General features: G+C 48.7%; 1 protein-coding gene across 1 annotated transcript in view; it reads left to right on the top strand.

Annotated features, from left to right (window-relative positions):
- Nucleotides 1–4,310: 4,310 nt before the first annotated feature.
- The window catches only part of PAPPA2 (pappalysin 2), a 359,519-nt gene continuing 344,770 nt past the window's right edge, over nt 4,311–19,059 (top strand). Inside the window, exon 1 of the mRNA XM_075540487.1 lies at nt 4,311–5,229. Coding sequence (XP_075396602.1) covers nt 4,311–5,229 — 919 coding nt within the window. The remainder of the gene's footprint in view (nt 5,230–19,059) is intronic.

The raw sequence follows: 19,059 nt of genomic DNA on the forward strand, positions 1-19,059 counted from the left end.
GTCTCTCCTCTAAGTCTTTCACCCCTTCCCCTCCCCTCCTCCTTCCATCGCACCCCTTTCTTCTGTAGCCTGCCCTCCCCCCTTGCTCCCCTCTCCCCCTCCTCCCGTCCCTTCTCTCCTCTTCTCCCCTGCCACTTCCCTGCCTCCCTTGCTTCTTCCCCACACGCAGCTCTTCTCCTTCTTGCCTTCTTTTTCCTTCTTTCCCTCTCCGGGGCCTCTCTCCCTTGGTCCTTGTTTCTCTGTAAGCTCTAATTTCTTGTCTTATAGATTTACCTGCAGTACAAGACACAGCTCCTCTTGCACAAAAACTGTTTAAGAAATCCATATTCTCTCTCTTCATTCCTTGGGTATTTCAGAAATGATATTCCTCCCCCAGCTACCCCTGTCAAAATGAAATACATTCAGCCAGCTCCTGCTGTGTGTCCTTAAATCCATTCCCTCCAGCTTTGCTGGGTTGAAAGCCTGTACCCTAGAAGGGGCCTCCTGCATTTGCTGGCAACCCTGCTCTAGTCTGATCACCACAGATAGTGTTTGGGAGTGAAAAAAGGGGGGAAACCCTCCACTTGGAGATTTCAAAACAGATTCTACCAGCCCTGAAGTCTGTGCACTTGCTGAGTGACAGGGCTTCGGGGAGAGGGGCAGGGGACTCAGGGTGTTTGTAGTAAACAAATAAGCAACCGAATTTATGCATAGACCGATATAATTTGGGGTTTCCTTGGACATTTTTGGTCTCTTTCTGGTATCGAGAGTGGTTGCTATACAAGCGTGACTTCTCCCACGCTTCGGCTTGCTTTGGGGTCTATGTGTGGGGGGAACTGAGGAGGGGACTTGCAGTGTTTTTGATCTGATTCACTTGATGGATTATCAGACTCCAGCCCACCTTCCCGCACCCGTCAAACAGATGGGATCATTGTTGAAAGCCGGGAGAGCGCCGAGGCTGAGCGGTGGGTAAGGAAGGGAGGGGAAGGAGAGGAGGGGGACCGAGGGGAGGGGAGGGAGGGGGCACCTTCTAGTAGCTTTGTGTTTTTCACACACTGGAACTGACAGGAGCTCTCCCTTTCCGTGGGGGGCCGTTTTGGGGGGTCTGAGGCTGGTGAGGGGTGGGATAGAAAGGAAAGCGAGAGGTGGGGTGTTGGTGGGCAGGGTTATGATGTCACAGCAAAAGTTACAACAGGAGGAAAACACAGAAATGGTTCAACATTTTTTTTTAACTTTGGACTGCCAAGAGCTGAAGGAGAGTGGTGAGCAAAGGAATGAGGGGGGGGGGGGGAACTAAACTGGAGCTCGAGTTTGGTGGAGCTTCTTGAAACCTTATGAATGGATTACTAGCAGCAGAAAGCCAGGGGAGACCTGTAGGGGCTTTAAGATCATTTACACTTTCAAAGGGACAGAAAAGCTCAGCGGGGGATTCCTCTTCCTTGCTGGGTTAACTTCCCTCCTGAAATGAATGGTAGGAAATGTTTTTCCGAGGGTCCAGGGGGTGGCCTAAGGGAGGGGGAAGTTCACTTCTCCGTTTTCTTACCTGAGGATCTTCCCTCCACTGAAAGGCACGCTCCTCATCCAGCCTCTTTCCTGGGGCCGGCTGCTTAGCTCGGGGTTTCCTGTCTCTTCTGCTCCTGTGCTTTCTCCCGCTCCCTCTATCTCCAGCCCTCATCCATTCTTGAGCTGCTTCTGACTAATAATAATAATAATCTTTATAAAGGACCGAATCAAAAGAGTGAGGGACATGAGGGCAATGCTAAGAGGGCAGGGGTGTGGGGTGAGGCTGAGACAGAGACTCATCTTTGCAGCACTCTGCGTGCCTGGCTCCTTATGTTCCTGGGGGACTTTCTCTGGAGGCTCCAGGGGCAGGCTGCAAAGGGAACCAGTTTGCTGGAGGTGAGGTGGCTCAGGAGATAAGCATTCAAGGCAAGTACTTTGGTTCTTAGCTGGGGTCAAGGAGGCAATTCCTGGCCGAGGAGGCAGTGCTATCTGAATCCAAAGGATGGGGCTGGGTGTCTTACAGAAGGGCAACATCTCTATGGTGCTATCGATGAGCGAGGGCTTAGACAGAGAACTTGATTGCTGTTTCATTATTGAATGAAGGGTCTGGTGTTTGGTACCCACCTGTGGTCAAACATCCCTACTTGTGTTGAGAATTCAGAGCCCGTGTGTGTGTGTGTGTGTGTGTGTGTGTGTGTGTGTGTGTGTGTGTGTGAGAGAGAGAGAGAGAGAGAGAGAGAGAGAGAGAGAGAGAGAGAGAGAGAGAGAGAGAGAGAGAGAGAGAAGGAGGGAGTGTGAATGTATACAAAACACATGTGATTAGGGGGTGGGGACACTTGCCTGCATTTAGGCAAAGGATCTGACTGAGACTGAAGTCACATTTTTTTGCCTCCCCATCTGATCCACGCACTTCAAACCCAGGGAACAAAGAGGTGCTCGAGTCCAGCTGTTTATGTTTGTACATGACTTATTTTGAGTGCCTCTTTTGCAGAAGTTGACTGTGAGTACGGTCAGGTTGAGAGGAACTTCCGAGGGAAAAGATCTGGACAATATGTAGTCATGGCACTCCCCTCTGATTCTTCCCACAGCAGAACGGATTCCTCTTTCCCCCCGATAACCAAGATTAAGTGAATTTGAGGGATTGTTTTCTTAAGTCCCAAATGTCTAGGGGCGGGTGGTGGTGGTGGGGGGGCGGCAGGGGAGAGACACCTTCAAACCCAAAGTGGCAGGAGATGCAAGCCTTCCTTAAAGTGCTATTTAGGCGGTGGTCACGTCTGGGGGTCCCTGGTAGACAGTGTTTAAAGCAGTCGGCTGCTAAGTGAGGGTCTGCGGTTCAAACCCACCAGTTTCTCTGTGGGAGAAAGAGGTAGCACACTATTTCCACCAAGGTCTACAGCTCAGGAAGCTCTTTGAGGCAAGTCTGCTCTGTCCTATATAGTTGCTAGTACTCTGAAGCAACTCTTGAAAGCAGGGGGTGGGGTGGGGGGATGGGTAGCTGGGGAGAGCATATCTGTTTACAGCACTGTGTGTGTACATGTGACGTGTGTGTGTGTGTGTGTGTGTGTGTGTGTGCGCACGTGTAGGGGAGGGGGTGGGAGAGAGAGAGAGAGATCACACACAGAATAGGGTGCTCCTGTACACTATTGATTGCTCGCTATTGATTGTGCAGGCTGCGGCTGCTGAATGAGAAAGCCCCAGATGTTTACTGGGGAACCAAGAGTAGTGTGTGTCCCGAGACCAGCCTGCCTTCCTCCCCGGTGCCTCAGTGAGATGGGGAGGGGACAGGGAGTAGGTGGAGTGATGCACCCAACTTATGAGCTTTGACATCATCATTGTCTTTAAAGGAAACAAACAAGGAGATCATTACCGGCAGAAAGGGAGAGAAGGGGAGGAGAGAGGAGGCAGTGGAGAGCACAGGGCCCCTGAAGAGTGTGCTCTTCTCGCTCTCTGTCTTCCCAGGGACCCACCGCCCTCGCAGAATGTGGAGGCAAGGGCTTTCAGATGCATAAGGTGATTCGAACAACAGACTGGCACCCCAAAGGAGAACTTTCCTGAGACTTGCAAAACAGCCACAAGTTGGACGGGATAAAACAATCCACCAGCCCAGGACCTGGCGGAGGGACACACTCTCACCTGCACAGGCAGCCTGGAAGGTAGCTGGGAGCTGGCTGAGGAAGACAACTGGAGAGCAAGTTAAGTACCAGCTTGGATTTGTCTGCCCCTGGATTCTTTTTAAAAAATTTTTTCTAGCCCCCTCCCCAGCCCTTCTTAGCAAATAAGCATCATCTGTGTATCTCTCTGTAATAAAACACAGACAGAAAGAGACGGGGATGATAACCAAAGCATTTGTGAATGACTCCAGGTAGTTGCACAGGGGGGTTGTGTCTGTTTGCAAGGCAGCGCGCATTTGCAAGAATTTCTCAGGCTCACGTGTCCCCCTTGTAGGATCAGCGAGGGGGCAGGCTATTGAAGAAGGGATAGAAGAAAAAAAAGAAAGAAAGAAACCTGATCGCTTTGTGAGGAAATTTATAGGAACCAGGAGAAAGCGCCTTCATTCTGCGAGGACTAAGTAGAGGACGAGGAGAGGTGAAAGGAGCATCAGGGAGGCAGGTGCAGCCCATAGAGCGGGCTGACATGCAAGCACCTGGGGCAGGAGAGTAAGAAGAGGTGCTCTCCCGGGGCTGTTTGAAAGTCTGGTCTCCGGATTAAACAGTTTTGTGGTGACCGCTGATCAGGTTCCTAGCTGCCTCTTTCCTTTCCCCCATCATTCCAGAGTGGTACCCAGAAGCTGACTTCTAGTTCTGAAAGGACCACGGCGGCGGGGGGCTATGATGAGCTCCAAGGTTCTCACAATAAGCCTGGCCATGCTGGCTGGCTGGGCATTCAGTCTTGCCACCTCGGAGTTCGACTGGCCCCACAAGAAAGCCTTGGTGCAGAGGGGGCAACTGAACCAGGGGCAGTTGCAAGGGGAACGTTGTTGGCTGTGGACCAACTTTCAAAGACCCAGAGCTGCTTCCCAGCACCACCTCTTTGGGGTCTACCCCAGCAGGCCTGGGAACTACTTGAGACCTTATTCCAGTGGGGAGCAGGGAGCTCACCAGGCAGGACACAGCAAGGCAGACCCCAAGGAAACTCTGGTGAGCCCTGCTCCCCCAGACCCTACTGGAAAGGTGGCAGGAAGGAGGAGACAGGTCGTGCCACCAGCTGCCCGATGGATGAGGGATGATCGGCTTGGGCAATGGAAGCTTTTGGGAGTCAGTGACACTTCTCTTGGCAATGGAGGGGCCCAGGAGCCTGTAGGCGAGGCTGGGATGCAGGAAATCCCAGTAGCTGCTGCCACTGTCACCCCCACCTTCACACGCCCAAAGGAACCCAAGCTGGAGACCCACAGGAAAGGCCGAGCCAAGACTAGGCGACGTCGCCTAGCAGTGCGGAGGCAGGCGGTGGGCTTGCTGGGAGACCCTGACATCCCTCCTGAGCATCTCCACGCTTGGCCTAAGCCTCCTCTTCCCCCTGAGGCTCGAGACAGTGCATTGAACGACAGCATCGCAAACAGTGCAAGTGACCTCCACTGGGAACGAGAACCCAACCACCCACGGGGAGGACTGCCTGTCTTGTACTTCTCCGGGCGGCAGGAGCGGCTGCTGTTGCGTCCAGAAGTGCTGGCTGGACTTCCCCGGGAGGCGTTCACAGTGGAAGCCTGGGTCAGACCGGAAGGAGGACAGAACAACCCAGCCGTCCTAGCAGGTAATCACCCACTCCTGGGCTTTCCTGGGTCTCCCGGGTATGGGTATGGGTGGCTTCCTTTCTGATTGGGCTAAATCTATGGGCAGGTAGGGCAAGGAGACCCGCAGGGTGGCCTGGGGGGGAGGGGGAAGGGCCCCTCTTCATCTGCACAGCAGGAGTGCAGATCCCCAGACCCACCATGCCAGCATTGCTTTGTCGGTTGCATTGATGACATGTAGCTCAGCAGGTTGTGTTTATACTTACAATCATCCGCTCAAACCTCTGGCTCTGCTTTAAAGGGGATGGTCTCTTTGGTTCTTGTGTCGATGAGGAGGGATGTCTTGCTCCGTCTCTCCAGGACCTTTGGGAGATATCCAGGCATCCTGGAAGGTAGATGGAGTGCAAGGACCTGGCTACTACGTCACGTCCGGGTTCGTTTAGGTTAGTCAGGCTACAGGTACATGGCTACCCTGCTTGGCCGGCTTCTGCTCTGGACCAGCTTCTTAGGTTTTCTTTTCTTTTTCCCTATTATTGTTTGTTCAGCATAGGCACCCAAGAGCCAGGGTCCTGGGTTCTAGTCCTGGTGATTATACGCAGGGCTGGGCGCGTGGGGTGGGCGTGGGGGGGGGGCAGGGTGCTAAAAGTGACATTTTGTATCACAGTGTTTTTCACCAGAGGCACCTCTCTGGGCTCATTACCCAGATGTATTTTCCCCTCGACCCAGAACTGGGCATTTCTCCGAAGAAAAGAGTCTTCCAGAGCTTTACTGGGAAGGAGTTTTCAAGCAGGGGGCGGGTGATTACACTGGCTCGCTCTGTCTCATGACGTTGTTGGATTCCCCAGGAGCGAACTTAACACCAAGCCGGGCACCTAGTAGAACCATTTTGATCCTGTTTACTTCCCCGAGCCACAGCCCCTGTGTGGCGCTCGCTGGTTCCGTTGTGAAGATGGAGAAACCAAGCCAAGAGCAAGTGTGCCAGAGGCAGGCTAGAAATATACCTCCAGGGCTCTGACTTGCTTGACAGCTTTCAAAATTTTTTAAAAAGAAAGAAAACAACAACAAAATCCCTCCGGGTTTCTGTATGCTCATGAATAAGTTTTCAGACCAAGGGGAGAGTAACCAGGACCTAGGGGGCTTCTTTCCATGGGGTCTCGCTAGAACATCTTTTCTGGACATGCTGTCCCGCCTCTTCTGCTGTGATTTTTCTTTGGGAAGCTGGGATTCCCAGACACTGAGCACTCTAGAGTCTTGTGGTTTTGCTGTATTTTATTTTTGGTGGGAGAGGGGCTGCGGGGAGGGGAGAGCAGTGGCTGGGCTGTAAGACAGGCGGGGCACAGAGGAAGAGTGGAAGGAAGTCCTTATTCTGGAGCCAAATGGTGGAAATAATGAGATGATGATCTGAGCAGAGTTGGCAGCTTCACCGTTTCCCCAGATGACATCTTCTTGCTGCCGAATCTCACTTCCTACTGCCCATCTGCCAGGGAAACTGGGTGCTTCCAGTCTAGACTGAGCCCGACAGCACTGCTTATGGCTCCTCTCATAGGAGACCCCTGGGGACCAGAGATCAGCTCCCTGACCCTACAGAGTTAGAGAAGGAGCCGACAGGGGTAAATATGGGAGCAACAAGAGACTATGTTTTAGGTTATTAAAATGTACTCTTGGGGGAAGCAGCTTTAGAACAGGGAAAGTACCTGACCTGTTTGTGCTGGGTAGGGAGGAAGGTAACATCCTGGTTTAAGTCTAGTTAAATACTCCTTCCCTTGACCACCTATCCATTACCACCAACTTCCCACCAACTTTGGCCGAACACACACTCCGATCCTACTTCACAGTGCCCTCTTCAGGTGTGAGCATTCTTCACCTTAAGCATGCAAAATTGAGCAGGGATTTTTCTCTCTCTTTTTCTTTCCTTTTTTTTTCTTTGCCCTAATCATTTTCTTTTTAATCTTTTTATTGGGGCTCATAAGGCTCTTATCACAATCTGTACATACATCAAATGAGCAAAGCACCCTTATACATTCGTTGCACTCGTCACTCTCATAATTCACCTTCCACTTGGGTTCCTGGAATCAGCTCGGTTTCCCTTTTTTACCCCCTATCCCCCTCCCTCCACGATCCCACCCCTGGTCCCTTGATAGTTTATAAATAATTATTATATCTTATCTTACACTCCCCGGCGTCTCCCCTCACCCGCCTCCCCCTTGACAATCTCCCAGAGAGAAGGTTACACATAGATCTCCGAGATCGGTTCTCCCTTTCTACATGCCCTTCCCTCCTGTTGTCGCCACTCCCACCGCTGGTGTTGAAGGGTTCGTCTGTCCTAGATTCCCTGTGCCTCCAGATCCCCACTGCACCGCTGTACATCCTCTGGTACAACCAGGTCCGCAAGGCAAGGTAGGATTGGGGTCATGATGATTGGGAGGGGAGGAAGCGTTCAGGAACTAGAGGAAGGTTTTGAGTTTCATTGTTGTTACACTGACCCCGTGTGGCCCATCTCCTCCTCACTACCCCTCTGGAAGGGGTGTTCAGCTCTCTACAGGTGGGCATTGGGTCCCCATCATGCACTCCCCCTCTTTCACGGTAATGCGATTCTCACCACCACCCCATCTTTGATGTTGGAGACCTGGTCTCCTCTGTCCTTCATGGTCACCTATGTTGGTGTGCTGCTTCCGTGTGGGCTCGGTTGCTTCTGGGCTAGATGGCCGCTTGTTTGCTTTCAAGCCTTTAAGTCCCCAGACGCTATATCTCTCAGTAGCCGGGCACCATCTGCCTTCTTCACCACACTTGCTTATGCACACTTTCGTCTTCAGCCATTATGTGAGGAAGGTGATCACACAATGATTGTTTTTGTTCCTTTGTATCTGCTACATGGTCCATTCAATACCTTGTGTTCGCTTAGGCCGTGTGCTTCTTCTCTGTGGGCTTTGTTGCTTCTGAGCTAGATGGCCGCTTATTTGCCTTCAAGCCTTTAAGACCCCAGACGCTATATCTTTTTTTGATAGCCGGGCACCATCAGCTTTCTTCACCACATTTGCTTACACACACGGCTGTCTTCAGTGATCATGTCGGGAAGATGGGTATCCTGCAATGGCTGCTTAGCAGGGCGAGATGCTATTGTATTGGGGGATTATGCATGAGGAGGCCCAATGTCCATCTGCTACCCTACTACTGAACCTATAAATATATGCATATAAATCTATTGCCCCCATAATCATAAATATATTTACATATGTACATGTCTGTATTTAGGGTTCTCTGTATGCACTTTGCCTCCTACTCCTTTCCTCTATTTCCTTTCGCTTTCCTCCCGACCCATTACCATGTTTGGCCTTCATTCTGGATTCAGTAGTTCCTCTCAGTTACCTTGCTCTTGGTCACTCCCTTCCAGTCCTCCCCTCCCCTCCCTCCTCTGGTTTTGAACCATTCGCTGTTCCCTTGTCCCTGTGTTGGGCGACACCTCCTCCCTTCCCCTACCTCCCACGCTCTCATGTCCCTCCAGGACCGTTGGTCCTGTTGTTTTCTTCTCTCATTATTTGTCCAGCCTATCTTGTCTAGGTGGACCTGCTGACATAGTAATATGTGCCTACAAATGGATATGACTTTGACTGTACCCAAGTGGCCCATAAGAACATGGCTTTGACAGAAGCAACATCGACACGCTGATAAGCAGAAAAGCCACTAACATATCAAATTTACAAGGTAAAAAACAAAACAAATTTAAAAAGACTAAGCAAAAAGATAGCAAATATTAAAAGAAAAATTGCTAGTAGTTCAAGGTCCTTTCGTTGGCCTTTAGACCATCCTTTGTAGACCATCTTTTTCTAGAACAATTTAGCTTGCCTTAGGTGAAAATTTACAGAGCACATTACTTTCCTCTTCAACAAGGGATGCACACAGTGCTCCCGGCATTGCGTTGTGAGCCCTGAGAGGTGCCTGCACCCTCCCCATCCCACCCTACCTTCCCCCTTCCAGCCCTCCAACTGTCCTGCCCGCGCCTTTGCCGTCTCATCTTTTGGGGCGTGGGGACGGGGGGGGGGATGTTGCCCTTATAGTTGATTCTTCAGAGGCCCATATTCCTCAGGGGTGTGGCCATTCATTTTGCAGGCCAATCTATTAGTAGGCCGAAAGGTGACGTTGGGAGTGCCTTCAGTTCCAGGTTAGGATGATAGTCTCAGGGGTTCCACTAGCCTCTATCAGTCCAATAAGTCCGATTTGAGTTTTTGTATACAACTTTCTCTCATTCTAACTGGGATTTCGATTGTGTCTCTGGTCAAGCATGGTCACTAGTGGTAGATGGCACCATCTAGTTCTTCTGTCTCAGGCTAAAGGAGACCATGATCTGAGTGATTCCTCAAGTCTTAGGTCTCCTTCACTCTTCTTCACTCCAGAGGGAAGAGCCCAAGAGCTGTATCTTAGAAAGGCTGGTCACAAGCTTTAAAGACCTCTGACATTCCTCACCAAACTAGCATCAACTATGGTCTTGACCTAGCCAGCCCCCAAAACACGGTGCTTAGTCATGGAGTTCAGCCCAGTAGTTCAGTCCTGTTAGGGGTTTGTATATATCTAAGCATTTTCTAGAACTTTGCCCCCTCTGTGCTTTATTATATATAGGAACATAGATTCAGCATACATATATATGTATCCATACATATATATAAACGCAATACAAATACAACTATATCTCTCTATAGTTGTCCTTAGGAACCCTGCTGGTGCAGTGGGTTAAACATTCGGGTTGCTACTTGAGAGGTAAGGCCTGTTGACTTCATACAGACTGACTGCTTTGGAAACTCCAGCCACCAGCTCTATGCTATTCTCTAGAATCACTGTGAGTCTGCATCAATTCAAAAGCAGTGGATTGGAGTCTTTTGCTTTTAAGCCTCGGTATGCCTACACACACACGCCTGACAGTCTAGCTTCTGAGGGTTCTCTCTCCCTGGAGTAGCCCTCATGTTACCCCGAGGTTCCCTTTTTGTCAGGTGCACCGCAGGCAGAGGAAGGGATAGGGGCTCACCAGAACATGGAATACCCAGGGATATATCCTCCCTAAATTCCAGCCTATAGCTTTCTGCAGCCTCGGTAAATGTTCAGTTTGAACTTAGGGTAAAAGTGTAGGGAAGATGGGGGTTGGGAACAAGAGCCTCAGTCTTCACGTTTCCGGCAGCAGAGCTCCTGTGGGTGCAGGCATTCTTGCCTGGTTTTAAGCACTTAGCTACTCATGCTTCATCTGTGGAGCTGGGGCTACCTGGAGGTGGGAGTCCTCCAGGAGCAGAACTGTTGGGTATTCCTTGGCTCACCTGTGTCAACAGAGCAGCCTCAATGGAGCTTTAATTGGCTACTACCCGTTCCTAGGGTTGTAGGCCTTCCTTTGTGAAAGAAGACTTCAACACAAGCATTTCCGTTGGGGCTAAACACAACTCAGCCCGGCTGGTTCTGCTGAACCATTGCAGATAATACAAGGCACTGCAAAACTGGACTCCCCACTCTTTTCCAGCGCCGCTCAACCCTCACTTTCTGCAGACTCAACTTAAACCAACTCTCCAGGTTCGACGCCTACCCTGCGGGGGTATTTTATTTTCAGCAGGGAAGCCCAACAATCTACCTACTTTGAAACGTGGTGCCAAAGGGAATACTTCCCACACGGGGCACTAGATGGCAGTGTTGCTTCGGAGATAGGCACTTGGAGTTGGGAATGAGGCTGGTGTTGGAGAGCAATCCCTACCCTGGTCACTGGGTTGCATTTAACCAGGGCTTCTCAGTATTTGGTTGGTAGCCATCTCCCGGGGTCCGCTTCATACAGGCCCTTTTTGGGGGGCCTATGTGAAAAGGTTGAAGTTGCATTTTGGGGGTCTCAGCAACTTGTAGCCATGAGTAAAGAAAACCAAATCAACTCGCCGTTCCCATCCTGTACTTCCATGTGCTTCCCAAATGGGATCTGGGATGTACAACAGATTGCCAATATCTCTTCATTGAGGTCTGAGGGAAGTACAGGCCTCAGGGACTTCAGGTGCTGAGACCCCCTGGTTGTCATGGAAATGATGGTGTCTACTCTCTATCAAGTCAGACCTTCTGAAATGGCTTACTTCCAATGATTGGGAAGCAGGCGACTGAAGTCTGCAGATGACTATTCACAATACCCCAATCTTTCTGCCCCACCCCCTATGTGAGTGGTTGCTCAGGGGCCTGGCAGTTCGGTGATATTTAGACACATGGGAGTAACTGGAGGTCAGGAGACCGTTTGGATGGGCAGACAAAAGCCAAGTCCGGTCCCATTGTGGCACAAAATCTTTAAGGTCTCGTCCCCGTTCCTCCCTCTTCCTTCTCTGCTTCCTTCCCTCTCCTTCCACCTCAACATGCACACAAGGAAAAATGCTCATGGGTTCCTCCGCACCCAAAATGGATTTCAAATGTTCCCTGAAGCTGCCCAACTGAGTGACCACCTGCAGCTCCAAGTTGCAGGAGACTGAGTCACTAAGTCCATGGCAGGGTTAGAGCCTGACCCCGGTTTCTTCATTCAACAAACGTTTATGGACGGCCTTGCCATGCACAGCATGGGGCACACAGAGAGGTCTCAGGATCCGTTCCCAGCCCGAGGATGGGCTCTGCTCCCCGGCGGAGTCGCACGCATGCTCGAGCTTACCACGGTTTGATGGCCAGAAGATCATGCACCTGGGCGGGAGACAGGCCTGCCAGGAATCAGAGCCCAGCTGGCCCAGCTCCCGGGGCTGCCCTCGTTGGCAGCTCCTTGCACTCCTGAGCCTTGGTGTCCTCAGGTTGGGAAGTGAGATCACATCTTGCGGAGCTGTTAGGGTGTTAAAGCGGTCATGCGCGTGAAGTGCCCGGCACACGGCACGGCACGGCACGTGGGGGACGGGCATCATGAAGAGCAGCGCATTAAGCGGCTCTGGTTTGCCTTTAGGCCATTCCCCTGTCCCTCCCCGGAGGCGGGAGAACATTAGTTCCTTAGGACGTTAGCCTCCTCATCTCTACACTAGGAATGGTCTTAAATGGTCTTGGTGGTTTTGTGTGGGCTCCTCATATTTTCTTCTCACAAGATGGTCTCAAGAATACTGAGGCCACTATCAAATCCGAGTCCTGAAAGGTTCTAGTTGTTTTGGTTTTGACTTTTGGGCCCTTTTGTTTTTGAATGATGTGTTCTTGATAGGCTCTAAAATCACACTCGCTGCCATTGAGTTGATTTCCAGTCATAGCAAGCCTATATCACAGGTGGAACTGCTCCTAGGAGTTTCTGCGAACCTAACTGTTCACTGGAGTTTCTGTGGAGCAGCTGGTGGTTTTGAACTGCTGGCCTGTGGTCAGCAACTCAGTGAGTAACCACTACACCACCAGGCCTCCTTCTTTATAGCCTAGGCCCCAAACCAAAAATTCACTGCCGTCAGAGTGATGCCAACTCAGTGTGGCCCTCTGTGGGTTTTTGAGACTGTCACTACTTACGGGAATAGGAAACCAGCTTTCTTTCTCGCTTTCTCTCTCTCTCTCATATAGCCTCCTTATTTCTAGTGAATGACCTGGGCAATGATTTGGGGGCCCACAAACCCTTTTGAGAATCTGATGAAATCCATGCTCATGCGCAAGACAAAAGTATACATGCTCGTGGTTTATACGAGTATAACCCCTGAGCTTTCTGGATTTCCTGATGGCCCGGGTCTGCTGGCCTTGGGTTTAGAACACCTTATTTAGGGAGTATTGATGGCTTTTGAGAGTGACATCTGAGTTCTGAGATGTCACAAGATGCTCTGATTATGCCTCTCCCTGCCTGGTGACATCCCATTCTCCCAATAAGGAATCTGTGAGCATCGGGTGAGGCGTATTACTTGTCTGCTATGTAGACCATCACCAGGGAAAGATTCATATAAGCAGACATATAAATATAGCTGTAGAGATAACCTTAAAGGAGAGTGGTGTGTTCGACCCCCCCTTTATCCAATAGGACTCAATGGTGAATAAAGAGCCAAGTCTAGATGTTGCACAGAGCTCTTCTAAAGATAACATTTCCCGACCCTCCTCTGTGGGGGCCCCCTGTGCCAGGGGTTTGCCCTTGCAGGATCCCTGTTATAATTCTGCTCCCCAGTCAGGATGGAGAATGGCAACTCCGCCCTCAGTACCACGTCTGTCAAGGCTGTGGGTGGTCTCTGGGTGGGTGTGCCAGAGGCAAGAATGAGTGTCCCAGTCACTTAGTGCTACTGTGACACAAGTACTACAAGTGTGTGTCTTTTAAAAAAACAGAAGTTTATTTCCGTCAACATTTCTGGGGACTAAAACTCCAAATCAGGTTCTCCGCCACGTTGATTCCCTCCTTCTTGGTGGCCTGGAGCCTTCCCGGGTTTCTTGGCTTGTGGACAATCCTCATGTGGAAACTGTTTCCCCCTGGACGTGTGTCTATGTTTATTCTCGTCTTTTTATAGCTCAGAAGTGATTAGATTTAGTAACTATCCCATGCCAGCATTACCTCATTAATATAACAAAAGAGAAATCGTGTTTCCAAACAGACTCATATCCGCAGGTGCAAGGCCAGGGACCCAACAGGAACATACTTTCATGGGGATACAATTTAACTCGTAACCGTGAGGTATATCCATGTGCAAGAGCAATGTAAGGTAGCATCGATTATGTAGGAGAATTCTTATCATGTGGCGGCATGGGCTTCCAGAGAGAGACCATGTGGCGGGAGCGTGGACCACTGTTGCTGCGACTCTCTGCTTCGCACCCCTGTGCTGCCCCTGCAGGGCCAGCGAGTAGCGGGCCGGTTCCTCTCTGTGGGGATGGTCTCTACCTTTCTGTTTCACGTGGGCTTCCCTCTAGGGTGCACAGTCCTGCCTTAATTGTCATGGGGAGGCTGTCTCTTATCTCCTGTAAGTTTCACAGGAGCCAACTCCATGTCTGATTTACTTTGGTTTTTTAATTTGGAAGTCGTTTATTTGCCATTTTGTTCTTCATGGTTCACTTTCACAATTCCCAAATATTCGGCACAAGGTTACAAGTTGCCACCGAGGCACCTCTGACTCGGGACCCCCGTCGGAGCCAGAGTAGAGCCGGGCTCCAGAGGGTTTTCAGGGCCAGGTTTTTCAGAAGTAGACCACCAGCGTTTCTTATGAGGTCCCTCTGGGTGAACGGAAACCTTCAACTGTGCTGAGCGATTAATAGTTTGCTCCATCTCGGGGCTCTGACCTAGTGTATGTGGGGTGAGCAGAAGAACTAGAAATACACATGTCTGGCTACTCATTAGGGATAAGAGAGATGGTGAGAGGCATGTTCTGAAATTCTTGGTGGGAAACCAGGGCCGTAGCTTTCAAGATATGCTTCTGCTGCCTCCTGAGCTCTCGCAGGAGATTTTGAAGGGGACGGGTAGGGTGCAGGGCTTTCCTGTGTTCTTTAATGGGAGAAGCCCCTCTCTTAGCTACTTCTTAGTGAAAAAGAAATGGTCGTTGCTGCTGTGTGTGTGCCACTTTAGCCAGGTCATTTACAGCCGATTTCCCCAATGCACTACATCATTTGATTCTTGACTGCTGCCTGTGAATCCCAGTAAAACGAACCTTTGGAAATTTCCACTGTTCCTCCACGAATCATGCCGTGGCTCACTGGCCCAATGGTGAGGATTTGTCTTTTGGGCTGAAGTGTCATCCAGACTAAAGGCAGTAGTCGGTGATCTGCTCTTTGCGTTCTTTGTACTTTCAGCATGAACAGCTGCATCACACGAGTGTCACGGATTGCTCCTTAGTCTGGACTTTGTCTTTGGAGAGTATCAATCCAGAGTAAACACAGATTCTGCTTCATAGATCTGGGACGACCTGAGGGTCTGTCTTTCTGACAGGGTCCCAGGAGCCCTGGCTGGCAGAGAAGGCGAGTGCTCTCAGCTGCTGACTAGAAAAGTGGCCGTGGCACATCCGAAGAAAGGCCCGAGGATCTGTTTTTAATTTGGTCATTTTAATTTATTTTTTGTTTTATATGGTTTTCTATATATGAAATACAAGATAGGTAAATCTATTATTCATTGCAAGTCCAATTTTCACAGACATATGAGGTGATAGAAAATGCCATGGCTCAAGTTAGATAGATGCACCTTAATCTTCAAAGTGACAGCTTTGCTCGTCAACATTTTAAGAGGTCTTGTGCAGTAGATTTACCTCATGCAATGTGTCATTTGGTTACTTAACTGCTGTCCTTATGAGCATTGTGAAGGGATTCAAACAAGATGAAATCCTAGACAACTTCAATCCTGTCTCCATGTATTATGTTGGCTTCTATGAGTCAGCATCGACTTGATGGCAGTGAGTGTGAATGATTTGGGGTGTTGGTCCAGTGTGAGGAATTTTGTTTCCTTTACCTTGAATTGCAATCAAAGGCTGCGCTCCTTGATCTTCAACGGCAAGGGCTGCAACACCTCTTTCACGCTCAGCAAGCAAAGTTGTGTCTCGTGTATCTATCGGATTATTACTAGGCCTTCCTTTAATCCTGATGCCATGCTCACCCTCCTATCAATCAGCTTCTCAGATAATGTCACACAGATTGAATAAGGATGTCGAGAGGATACAACCCTTATGAATGAACACCTTTCCTAATTTTAAACCATGCAACGTCCCTATGTTATTTTCAAATATCTGCCTCTTGATTCATGTAAAGGTTCCTCAGGAGCACCATGACATGTTCTGGAATGCTCATTATTTCAATAGTTGCCACCGTTTATTATAATCTATACAGTCTAATTCTTTTGCAAAGTCAATAATTCACAAGGAACAGCTTTCTGATATTCTCGATTTTCAGTCAATATCCATCTACACATCAACTGTAACATCCCTTGTTCCATGTTCTTTACTGAATCTGGCTTGAATTCCAGATTCAAGCCAGATTGAATAACTGGTAATGTACTGGAAATGTACTGCTGCAGCCTTTGTTGAATGATCTTCAGCAAAATTTTACTTGCATGTGATATCAATGATATTAAATGATTTCCACATTCTGCTGGGTCTCTCTTTTTAATGAGAACAAATATGCATCTCTTCCAGTCAGTTTGCCAGGTAACTCTTTTCCAGATTTCTTTACATAGGTGAGTGGATTCTTCCAGTACTTTATCAATGTGCAGAAATACTTCAACTGATACTCTCAATCTTGTAGGCCAATTTTTTTGCTAATGCCTCAATGCAGCTTGGACTTCTTCCTTTCATACCATTGGTTCTAGCTCAGATGCTACCGCTTTAAATGGTTGGAAGCCAATTAGTTTTTTTAATAAAGTGTATTCCTTCCATATTTTTAATGCATTTTTCAATATTTTCTTTCCCCATAGAATATTTTAATATAATCTAATAACTCAAGGCTGGAATTTTTCTTCATTTCTTTCAGGATGATATATACTCTATGTGTCCCTCCTTTTTGGTTTTCTAACTTGAGGTCTTTGCACATTTCATTGTAACACTTTGTCTTCTTCAGCTGCCCTTTGACATTGTTTGTTCACCTCTTTGAGGGTTCATGTTAAGTAAAGTCTGTCTCAATTATTCAGTTCTGATATTATACTAGCAAAACAGCCATAGACAATATGTCAACAAATGGCTGTGTCTGGGTCCCAATAATACGATCTTTAAAAAAACAACTTATGAGGTAGATTTGATTCACAGGCCATGGCTTGCAAACCCTTAGAATAGAGGGTTCTTCCTGCATGCCAGGGTGTGTGTGTGTGTGTGTGTGTGTGTGTGTGTGTGTGACAATCCTTTTTCACTTGGCTTCCCAGGCCTGCACTATTCATAATGGTATTAATGCATAAACTTTTATTTCCTATAAGCATATACAGTTTTTCAAGTAAAGACTATACATTCCAGAGATTTCTTGCAGGAAATCAGTCTGGCAATTTCTTGAGTTGAGTACCAAGTGGTGATTTATATTCATACATTTCCTTTCAAAAAGCAGGTTTATTGATATATCATGTAACACCACGCCGTTCACTTACTTTTAAAATCATCGCTGTCTTCACTTCCAGAGCGGTGTCCCATTACAACAGTCTAATTTTAAGATGTTTCCGTCATCTCTAAACGAAAACCCAGCTCCATCATTAGTTACTTCCCACTACTCCTTTTTCCTCCGCTCACTTTTAACCTCAGAAAGCATGGATTTACTTCTTAGCTATAGATTTGTCTCTCTGACCAGTTTATAGAAGTAGAATCATGGGATATGTGGTCTTTTGTGGCTGGCCTTTGTCACTTGAGGTTTATCCATGTTGTAGTCTGTATTAGCTCTCAACAACCAAATAATTTCTCATGACTCCTGCCACACTTCACCAATTCACGACTTTGTGGACACGTGGGGTGTTTCTACTTTTTGCTTGTGTGATTCATGCTGCTCTGGATATTTGTGCACAAGTGTTTGTGTGGATGTATCTTTCACCTCTCTTGGGTAGGTGCATACAAGTGAAATTTCTCTGCCACGTGTTGTTGCCATATTTAACATGTTGAGGAACTTCCCACCTGTTTTCCAATGTGGCTCTACACTGTCCAGTCATACACGAGGCCCCGTTTTATCTTTCTGGCCCCTGAAATGAAATGGACTTCTGTGGCCTTGTTGACAAGCAGGACTTATGTGATAGAGCCTCGGCGGGCCTCTGTGTTAGTCTGGGTAGACTAGAGAGACAAATTCATAAACACGCATATGTAAGAGCGAGTTTTATATAAAGGGGACAGTCCAATCCAAGCCCATAAGTCCAATATTAGCCCATATGTCTGATACCAATCTTTAAAGTCCTCTTCGGACTCACAAAACACATGCCATGACACCAAATGCAGGATGATCACAGGCCAGTGGGTAGAAGGTCTTTGGATCCAGTGGTGTTGTAAGCATCTCAGTGCTGGCAGGAGTCTCTATGTGGCTTCTCTGGCTTCAGCGGTCTGGCTGCATCAGGGTAGTTCCATGCGTCTTGTCAGCTGCAATGTCTCCCAGGTATGAGCTGAGAGTCTCTCCCGCCTCCAAGAAGAACAAAATCAGATTTCCCAGAATTCTCAGGAGAAAGCCATGCTCACAGAGAAGCCTTATTGGCTATGATCTGATTGACAGACTAGACTCCACCCCTTTACTCTTAATCCTCTCAAGTCCCAAATTGACACCAGATTAGGTAACTACCACAGCCTCTGAGAGAAAGGTGCCATTGTCTTGCATAGTGAGGAGATATAACTGGGCCCTGATGCTGATGCCCTTCCTGGTTGATATGGACACTCTCATCAATCTCCTACAGCAGGGGTTCACAACCTTCCTCATGCCGCAACCCTTTAATATAGTTCCTCATGTTCTGGTGACCCCCGACCATGGAATTATTTTTTGTTGCTACTGCATCACTGTAATTTTGCTACTGTTATGAAATAGGCAACCCCTGTGAAAGGATTGTTTGACCCCCAGAGGGTCGCGACCCACAAGTTGAGAACCGTTGTCCTAGAGCTTCTCAAAAGCATCCTAAGATGTGTCCGGTCCTGTCTCTGCACGGAGGTACCTTTGGTATGAAATGTGCCATTTTCCACCTGGATGATCCCTACATGAGGTGCAGTCAAGGGGCACTCTGACCTGCAGAAGCCACAGCATATTGATGCTGATGTGACGTCCCCTTTAAAAAGAAGAAGAGAAGCAGAGGGGGCTGAGGGAGGGACAATAAAACCAACGAAGCTTTAGAATGACATGAACTTTCTCCTAGATTCCAAATGACCAGCTGGGTAAGAGAGATTGCCATCTCCCTGCGGCCCACTCTCTTCAGAGTCTGCTAGACTGGACACTTTGGAGTCACTCAGTTGTTGGAGGCACGGTGGGGTCAGAAGAATCACTTTGAGGCCATACAAAAGGGAGTTCCTCGGAACGTGCTC

Source organism: Tenrec ecaudatus, chromosome 1 (genome assembly GCF_050624435.1).
Source record: "Tenrec ecaudatus isolate mTenEca1 chromosome 1, mTenEca1.hap1, whole genome shotgun sequence".
Classification (NCBI taxonomy): Eukaryota; Metazoa; Chordata; class Mammalia; order Afrosoricida; family Tenrecidae; genus Tenrec; species Tenrec ecaudatus.